We start from the raw sequence: 9,615 nt of genomic DNA, 5'->3' as shown, positions 1-9,615 counted from the left end.
CCCACACCCCCGATCTTTATGGGCACACTTGCATCCTCGCTCACGCACACACAGTCCGGTTCTGTACGGGGACCAGGACGGTAGGATCCCAGGGGCCCATGAGGGGTCCTCAGTAGACCCAGTTGACGGGGACCCACTGGGCCTCGGAGCACAGTTTGTCCACGGCCCCCTGCAGCGTCTCGAAGGCCTTGTCCAGGTTGTCGTTGACGATGGTCAGGTCGAAGTAGTGGTTGTAGGCCCGCTGGATCCGGGCCGACTCGTCCACCGTCTTCCTCAGGTCCACGTCCTGGGGGGGGGACGCAGACACAGACACGTACCATTTAGATGAAGGGGGACATTTGTTATACATTTCTATCAGTCCAAGCCCGGCAAGGTGTAAACCTAAAATAAGAGAGCAGGTAATACTGTGTGTGTGTGTGTGTGTGTGTGTGTGTGTGCGCTTTTGTCATGTGTGTTAAGTAAACCCAAGCATAGATACTTGAGGGACATCTTTGTTTGCGGCAGCAAATTAAAGTCAACAACAGAATTATACATGGTCATTTCTCGGGCCATGACGGCAATACCGAAAACATCAAACCTCACCGATACTCTAGTGTTTCATAATATAGTACCGGTCACCAATTAGGACTCCCTTGTGCGTGGGTGTGGGTAATTCAGAACAAGTGAGATTGCCTGTTGAGCGTGGAGAGCATCACAGAGTATGCATTGAAATGAAGATTAATGATAAGAGCCAAGTGTGTGTGTGTGTGTGTGTGTGTGTGTGTGTTTACTGAACACGTGTGGCGGACGGACCGTGAGCTGCTTGGTCGTGATGCCGGCGTCCACCACGGCCTTGTGCATGGCCTTCAGGATGTCGAACTCTGGGGCGGCGATGAACACCACGTAGGGCATGAACTCTGCCGTCTTCAGCACCTTCAGCGCCTGCGGAGGTCAGGGCCGGGGACGTCATTGACCGAAGTGCACGACCGCCATGTGGACTTCCATACCAACCAAACCCATTCCTGTCATCGGCACGTTTTAAAAACATCTATCCATCGCTAAAACACACATTTAGAGATGCTTCGGACGTGTTCAGGACACTGCTGTCGACTTTGCAGATTTGTCTTCTTTGATGTTAAAGGGGGGGATGTTTTGCCACCAGGTGTCGATAAAGTGTGATCAACCATTACAAGCCGTTTTAAGATATGCCCTTTCCCTTGTTTTAGTGACATCACAAGTGGGAGTGTCCCACACAGGAAAAGGCAGATCTTCAAACAGCTTGTGATCCCCACTTGGTGCATTAATATCACCCCTTTACGGCTCCTTACCACTCCTTAACCCCAACCAACATCCCAGCTCCACTGCGGCCGCGTGGAGGGTTGGTTTAGGGTTTCGTTAGTCGGCGCCTGTCTAACTTGACTGAACCCACTTCACAACAAAATGTGAAGCGGTGCATGCGGGGAGTTTCATGTACTCGGTGGCGTTCTACGGCCTGACTGCTTGTGCACTGGCTCCACGGTCTTACTGGTGGTCCTACCGGCGGCTGTACTGGGGGACCCCTACCTGGGGGTTGACGTCCAGGATGCAGGTGCGGCCGGTGTCCACCACCTGGTGGATGGAGTCGATCTTGGTGCCGTACAGGTTGCCGTCGTACTCGCCGTGCTCCAGGAAGCGGCCCGCCTTCACGTCCGTCTCCATCTCCTGACGCGTGGTGAAGTGGTACGAGTTGCCGTCCAGCTCGTCGTCGCGGGGACGCCGCGACGTGACTGGCAGGGAGGAGAGGGTTTTTAAGTCTTGCATTCTTTTTTTTAAATCTTTTTTAGGGAGTTTATATACCATAGGATATTCTCACAGGACATTTTAGATCCGCTATTCGTTAAAAACACTTTTTATTTTTCAAGGTAAAAACTATAAAAAAAAAAAGGGGGGGGGGGAAGCCCTAAAGGGAATAAGTCCAAAGTGATGCCAGAAGGCCAGAAGAGTCAGACCAGATGAAGAAAGGTCAAAGGTTACAGAGGTCAAGTGCCTTACAGGGTATGGTGCAGCCGAAGCGCTCCGGTGTCAGGACAACCAATCGGTTCTTCAGGCTCCGCCGGCCCACCCCCTGGGCTCCAATCAGAACCAGAGTCTTCCTCTGGAAGGGCGGCATCTTGGCCACCTCCTCGTAGATCTGCAGCTCGTGCCTGTCAAACTCTGGCCAATGGAAGAGGTTGTAGCGACATGGTCAACCAATCAGCTGGACAGTCTCTTGAGCCGCTCAACCAATGAGAGAGTGAGAATGAATTACTCCTCCTTACCTGCGTTCTTAGCTGTGAGGTACATCATCTTTTTCTTTTTCTTCCCAGAAATCGTTCCACACAGGATACCTGGAAGACAACACAACCAGCTGTACAATACTGTGTTGTGGATTTGTGTTTGCAGTTACACCAGTAGACCACACGGGGGTAGCCTCTGCCCTTTTTTCCAGAGTTAGGGACTCCAGCAATCAAAATCGAGTCAAATGTACTGGGGACCAACATATCAAAGTGCTTTCAACATCAAGAACATTCCCAATCTTTCATATGATCCATCTCTCTCTCTCTCTGTCTCTTTTGGTGAAAGTCGCTTTTTCCTCCTCTACAGACCCCTGTTTCTTCCCTTTCATCTCAACAGGTTACTGTCTCGTTTATCCATCACAATCTGTGTTGATCTGTGTTGATCTGTGTTAATCTGTGTTGCCTGTCTGCCATCTGTCCATCTGTCTCTCTCCCTATCGTTCAATCTCTCTCTCTCTCGCTCTTCCTCCCTCTGGCCAATAACTGTTGCGATGGAAGCCGGAGATTCTCACAAAGTTAATGCATTCTCCCGTCTATATCTCTCTCTTCAGCCGTTGCCTGGGAAAACCCTAGCGTTGTCTCGGCCTGTGTATCCCAAACAGCAGAGGACGTTTCCCTTGAAACCAGTGTGAGTAGACAGGCTACCTGATCCCTCAAAGTCCCTGGGTACGAAGGCCTTCCTCTTCTCCTCCAGGAACTGGCTCGGTATCAGCCCGGTGGCGCCGCCTTCCACCTGGCACGCCTGGCGACAAACACACACGGCACGCAGGACATGAGTGGAAGGAGCCAAGCAGACTGACGGTCGGGCGAGGCTCAGATACACAGGGTGTGATGGAGTGGAGAGAGGGAGAGGGAGAGAGAGGTTAAGGGAGTTCAGATTAGTGGCAGGATGTTTAAACTGTGCGGGCCAAAGGATTCAGGGCTGAGTCTCCTTTAGGTAAAGACAACACAGCGGGGGAGGATAGAGAAGGGATTTCAAGGACAAAAAAGACGCGGTGATCCATCCAGGGGAGGCTTCTGATCTTGTGCGTTGGTCTGTGATTGGCCCAGGACTACCTTACATTACATGTGTACAGCACACATGGTGTGTATTTTGTCAAACACAACAGGAAGGACGCAGGAAGGGCAGTGTGTCATGGGGTCACAGAGAGGCAATTCAAAGAATTGCTTTACAAGAGCCAATGAGGAAAAGTGGGAGGGGCTTAGGTCCACAGCACTACGAAATGTGCCGCAGCACCATTGGTTAAGACGGGGGGTGTGTGTGAGGAGGCTCACCTGCCACCAGTTGGGGTCCTCTCTGTTGACGATCTGCAGGATGTCCCCCCTCTTGAAGCACATGCCCGCCTCCCGGCAGGGGATCAGGTTGTCGTGGGCAGGGTCGTAGTCGAAGTGCGGCCGCACGTACACCTGCCAGGGGGAGGAGCCCACTGTAAGACCGTCGGGACCCCCACACGTGTGTGTGTGTGTGTGTGTGTGTGTGTGTATCCTTCAAAGGCCCTGTGCTCAAAGACTTAACTCACAATCAATAAACAAGAGACATGTTTGTATAGCATAATGCATGACTTACACACACACACACACACACACAAATTTGTGGCCAGCCAATTACCCTCTCTCCCTCTCCCCCTCTCTCTCTCACCCCTTCCTTCCCTGATATCAGTAAGACAGAATACATGAAGGGGTGTGAAGGTCACATTGAACACACTGTCCACCCTTTTCACACACGCCCAGTCAAGGTCAAACCCCCCCCCCCCCTAGCCTTGGCGTGTGCCAGGTTGAGGCGGGCGGACTGACAGGAAGTGGGAGTTTACATACGGGGTCAGAGGAAGCTGTAAACCAAACGGCGCCAGAGAGGGCAGAACGCTCTCCACACATTAAATAACAAAACACTTTGGTTTTCCTTGCATTACGCGGACATTAACGGAGAGCTTGAACAGCATATCAACACATTATAACTGACACAATTGTTTACTGTACATTGGATAATGCTAATTATTTTTTAAATATTTACTATACGTTTTATTCTACTGTTAGTATTTACTCTACATGGTATTTATCTAACTATTTACTACACTACACTTATTACGAGTATACAGTGTTTTCATTCAGGGAGCTACAGTGATGACAGATCCGTGTTCTACAACAGAGCTTAATGGTACAGTGTGTGCGTGTGTGTGTGTGTGTGTGTGTGTGTGTGTGTGTGTGTGTGTGTGTGTCCCACTCCTGGACACAGAGTGACCTAGATAGTATGTGGAGTGGTATTAATAGGGCTCCTAGGAATCTCTTTCTAACGCTGAGCATTGTGGGAAGACCACGGCACGCATCATTCCTTCAGTCACACTTCTGCAGCGCCTAACTGTGTGTGTGTGTGTGTGTGTGTGTGTGTGTGTACACACATATCTATATATGTATGTGTATATACAGTATATATTTATTGCTATACATCTGCATATATTTATAGATCTTTAGATATATACGAGTGTTTGTTCTTGTGGGGGTGCGGGGCTGTGTAGTTGGGAAGGATCTGTGTGTACATACACATATATATATTTACATACATACGTACGTACGAATGTATGTACGTATGTATGTACGTACGTACGAACGAATGTATGTACGTATGTATGTACGTACGTACGTACGTATGTATGTATGTATGTATGTATGTATGTATGTATGTGTGTGTGTGTGTGTGTGTGTCCCGGTGACGTGTGTGTTTATATTAATATATATATGTGTGTGTGTTAGTGTGTACCTGTGGGGGAGCGGGGGCGTCCCGGTAGCTGGGCAGGATCTTCAGGGTGATGCCCCCACTGCAGTCCTTCAGCAGGTCCTGTAGCTCTGTGGGGTGGTTGCCCACGTCCTGGCCGTTCACCTCCTTGATGATGTCGCCCACGTGCAGCAGCCCCTGCCGGTCGATCATCCCGCCGTGGAGGATGCGGGCGATCACCAGGTCCTCCTTGTCCACCCGGAAGGTCACGCCCTGGGGGGGGGGGGGGCATGAGAGAGCAGAGGGGGTGAGGGGGGGTTATGGATGACCAGGCTTTAAGGAGCAGGCACACCCACGCACTCTTCTGTACATATGCACATACGCTCACACACACACACACACACACACACACACACACACACACACACACACACACACACACACAAGCGCAGTGTCTCCCAACCTTTGAGCTTAGGAGTACATCCAGACCTTTTGGACCAGCTCTATTGGTTAGAATAGATAAATACACACGCAGTGGCCGAGCAAACAGTGCCAGTGCCCCCTTTAGGCACATTACTGTTCTACCGATGCTACTGCTTAGGCTACACAAACTAGCACAAAACATAAACGGAAAACATATCTATCTATATAGAAGGTGACACTAATAAGGCATAATCCTACATTGCCACAACAACTTTTATCGCATTTACATTTTCAATGATCTACGCTATTATTGTTTCTACCACTGTACATTTGTCTAGTTCAAGAATAAAATCACATGTGCCACCTGTAGTGCCCCGTCGAACCCCCAGGGGCATGTGTTTAATAAGGTTAATAACACTGCACTGATGCATCCACACACACTCAGATGCACATACTCACAAACACACTCGCAAACAGACACACACAGACACACTGCTAACTAATACTCTCCATAAGAGTCACTCACACATATACACACACACACACAGACAGACATACACTCACTCATACTCTCCATCAGAGTCACTCCCACTGCACCAGTTTTGAACAAATCACGAATCTGAAGGGCAACACTTACATAACAACTGCGCTGTCAATATTGTGACCTCAGGTCACTCTTTCAACTAATCTACACACACAGTACACAAACATAAACAACGTGTGTGTGTGTGCGCGCATGTGTGTGTCCCTCACCAGTGGCTCTCCGGCCTTTTTGCGGATGCCGATCATGCGCACGGCGTCGGCTTGCATCAGAGCGTTGTTTACCGCCGCGTCATTGGCCATTTCCGTCGGGGGCGGGACCTCGAAGCACTTAGAGGCCACGATGTCGTGGGCTTCCAGCAGAGACTTTGATAGATTGATAGAGAGAGAGAGATAGATGGATACATGAACGCATAGATCTCGCTCTCCCTATCTCGTGCACTCTCTCCCTCTCTCTCTCGCTGCCTCGCCCGCTCTCAGTAGGTCAACAGGGTCTTATCCGCCGGCTTACGGCACGCCGCGCTCCGATTGGCGGAGAGGCTTTGCACGGCTATGACGGATTGCTGTGCAGGGTGGTGCAGGGCGGCAGGTGACTGCCCTCGTGCTGTGGTGCGCTGGGGAAGTGCTGCGCCACAAGGATCGGGTCCTTGGTCTGACGCTGCTGCTGCTCCAAACACTAGACCTAGCAGAGGTTTGTATCACCTGCACCAACCTGCAATACGCTCACATATCTGCCATGGCCTCAGCCAACACTCTAGCATTCTCTAAGCTCACACGCTGGCGTTTACTTAGCCACCACTCCAGCATTGGACCAAGGGGTTGATCCGGCTGCATCCTCCGCCTTCTCGCTAAGTTTTGCTACATAGATTAGTACAAGTGAATGTGTATAGATGAAGTGTGTGTTTCTCCGACTGGCCGATAGGAAAACTATGAAATTGTTTTGTGTATTTGAGGTTGGGGGTTACGTACGTGTGTGTGTGTACGTGTGTGTGTGTGTGTGTGTGGACCAGGTTGCATGCATTTGTATATATGTGTGTGTATTTGAGGTTGGGGGTTACGTGTGTATGCTTGCGTGTGTGTTCATGCATGTGCCCTTAAGTTCATCCGTGTGTGTGTGTGTGTGTGTGTGTGTGTGTGTGTGTGTGTGTGTGTGTGTGTGTGTGTGTGTGTGTGTGTGTGTGGGGGGTCCCTCTCCCACCTGGAAGTGTGGCTCCTGGAGGATCTTGGACAGCTCGGTGGCACTGTCGTCGCGGACCTGCAGGCTGCTGATGTCTCCCAGGATCTCCGTCACCAGCTCCACGTTGTTGTCCTGCACCGCCTCCAGCTTCACCTCCCCCACCTGCTCCTGTGCCTGCTGGCCGCGGGAGGGCGGGGGGGGGGGGGAGGAGGAGGAGAGGAGGTGAGGGTGGAAGTGCTTATGGCCTAACAGAAGGTCACCACCATTTACTCCCGTCTGGGAAACTAGTGTGCACCCTTGTCCGTTTCCCCCTCAAATTGTGCGTCTCGTTTTGGAAACGGTGTTCTAAAAATTGTGCGTTATTGTTTTGGTATATCTTGCTCTGAAATTGTGCGCTTTTGTTCTGAAAATCTTGTTCTGAAATGATGCGTTCCCGTTCTGAAGGTTGTGTTCTGAAATGGTGTGCTCTTGTTTTTTTTAACGAGATGAGCCACCCTCATTGAGCTGTGTTGGGGCTGTTGTCGTTAGCATTAATGTCCCGTCGGTGTGTTAAATGTGTTAATGGTCGCCCCAGGGACCCCTTACCCCTTGGGCAGCACAGAGTGACCCTCAGCCATGTCCGTTATGGGGCGTAGCAGCTCACTAAGGGCGCCAATGCAACATGTGGCGAGAGCCATCGTAGAGTGAGAGAGTGTGTTTGTGTGTGTGTGTGTGTGTACATGATTTGCATGCCCTCCTACCAGCCCTGCACCATACCTGAGCACCTAGAGCCGGAGCTGTAAGCCGAGCGCTACCTAGCAGCAGCAGCAGCCAGAAGCAGCCGTTAGCGTTGTGCGCGGCGCTAGCCTAGCTACGTGTGTGTGTGCTACCTGAGGGGGGGAGCGTACAGTGGGGCTCTCCATGATACCGCGCAGGAAGAGCAGGTCGATGTCCTTGGCCCCCTGGGAGGCGGGGGGAACCTCGCCCGGGTGGTCCAACGCCTGCTGCATGGCTGCCAGAGAGAGAGAGAGAGAGAGAGAGAGAGAGAGAGAGAGAGAGAGAGAGAGAGAGAGAGAGAGAGAGAGAGAGAGAGAGAGAGAGAGAGAGAGAGAGAGAGAGAGAGAGAGAGAGAGAGAGAGAGGGAGAGTTATGCTTTGAAACATTGCAATAGAACCCAAACGCAGCCACCTAAGCATGGTACAGCAGAGACACACCCGCGTCCATGCATTGGCAAATTGGCATACCAGGAATGGGAATTGACTGTTCATGGGAAGGTCGGAGGAAAGGTGGATGGATAATTGTCCGAGACATCAGGCTCAAAGTTGGGGAGATGGGGTTTGGCAGTATCATTCAGCTAACTCCATAATGACAGAGTCGTAAAGCCGACGTAAGCCTGTTTTAAGAAGCTTAAAGCCTTGCAGAAACGTGAGCATGTATATATGCATGTGGGCAAGACCTGAGTGTGTGTGTGTGTGTGTGTGTGTGTGTGTGTGTGTGTGTGTGTGTGTGTGTGTGTGTGTGTGTGTGTGTGTGTGTGTGTGTGTGTGTGTGTGTGTGTGTGTGTGTGTGTGTGTGTGTTGAGATGCATATCGGTGTGTTGTGTATACACCCCCTACGTCCAGGCCATGCATCCGCCAAGCACATGGCTGACCGGCAGATTCCAATCTGCCCTTCTCCTCTCCCTCGACCCGTCTCCCTGGCTGTTATTGTCTGTCTCACTCACCAACATTTCCTCCCTGGATCACTTACACATTACGGTGTAACAGAATCAAAGGCGAGTCCATTTCCTCTGCTTCCTTTCAAGCGCAAACCCGGAGCCCGTCTCACAACAGTGTAATATCCTAATGGCCGGCGATGGACTCTATTGTTTGCTCTCTGCGGACGTATAACCGTTCAGGAGTAGTCGGAGGACGTCTTATCTTGATAAACGAATCACCTGGCCAGCCACCGGAGACACGCGGCGCAGATCTAGATGATACAGGAGCACGACTGTGTTGTAAACAGCAGGGTGCCACCTGCTCACGGCTCAAATATTTATGCCTCGTAAGAACGACAACTGGAGAGGGAATATGTGCAGAAACTTTTTTGGAAAGAATGCGGGGCAACCGTTCCTATGCAAATAAAATTGCAGGTTTGTTTGCATTTCTGTGTGTGTATACTACGCTGTGTGTGGTTTGTCGATTCGCTATCGCAATCGCCCACACAGCCAAAGAAATGCATACACACGCGTTCACAAATGCGTAAACACACGTATACACATAGGCACAAAAACAAAAACATCTATTATGCTCATACCCGTGATTACTCAGTCACACAAACACTCCCTCAGCCTCTGGTAGAAAATATGCAAAAATATTCTACACTTGCACAATACGTCTGTATGTGTATGGGATAAGGCAATGAGACCAAAGACAGAGACAGAGAGAGTGACTGGTAGACATTGTGAAACCCCTCAGAGAGAGAGAGAGAAACAGAGAAACAGAGAGAGTGAG

The 9,615-nt window shown here is 50.6% G+C and overlaps 1 protein-coding gene across 3 annotated transcripts in view; it reads right to left on the bottom strand.

The window, feature by feature from the left end:
* Positions 1–16: 16 nt before the first annotated feature.
* pals2b (protein associated with LIN7 2, MAGUK p55 family member b) overlaps positions 17–9,615 on the bottom strand; it is a 20,167-nt gene continuing 10,568 nt past the window's right edge. For 2 of the 3 annotated variants that reach the window (XM_079749174.1, XM_079749176.1), the window contains 11 exons: positions 8,014–8,135; positions 7,166–7,321; positions 6,181–6,333; positions 5,050–5,277; positions 3,570–3,701; positions 2,940–3,036; positions 2,277–2,345; positions 2,011–2,172; positions 1,543–1,745; positions 793–921; positions 17–286 (listed from right to left, as the gene is read on the bottom strand). In XM_079749174.1, the coding sequence (XP_079605300.1) occupies positions 110–286; positions 793–921; positions 1,543–1,745; positions 2,011–2,172; positions 2,277–2,345; positions 2,940–3,036; positions 3,570–3,701; positions 5,050–5,277; positions 6,181–6,333; positions 7,166–7,321; positions 8,014–8,135 (1,628 nt within the window). In that variant the 3' untranslated portion in view covers positions 17–109. The remainder of the gene's footprint in view (positions 287–792; positions 922–1,542; positions 1,746–2,010; positions 2,173–2,276; positions 2,346–2,939; positions 3,037–3,569; positions 3,702–5,049; positions 5,278–6,180; positions 6,334–7,165; positions 7,322–8,013; positions 8,136–9,615) is intronic. The other variant, XM_079749175.1, reaches the window with a different exon arrangement.

This window comes from Pollachius pollachius, assembly GCF_949987615.1.
Source record: "Pollachius pollachius genome assembly, chromosome: 13".
In the NCBI taxonomy this organism is placed as follows: Eukaryota; Metazoa; Chordata; class Actinopteri; order Gadiformes; family Gadidae; genus Pollachius; species Pollachius pollachius.
The sequence above is the reverse complement of the archived record's forward strand: the minus strand, read 5'-3'. Positions and strand labels throughout refer to the sequence as shown.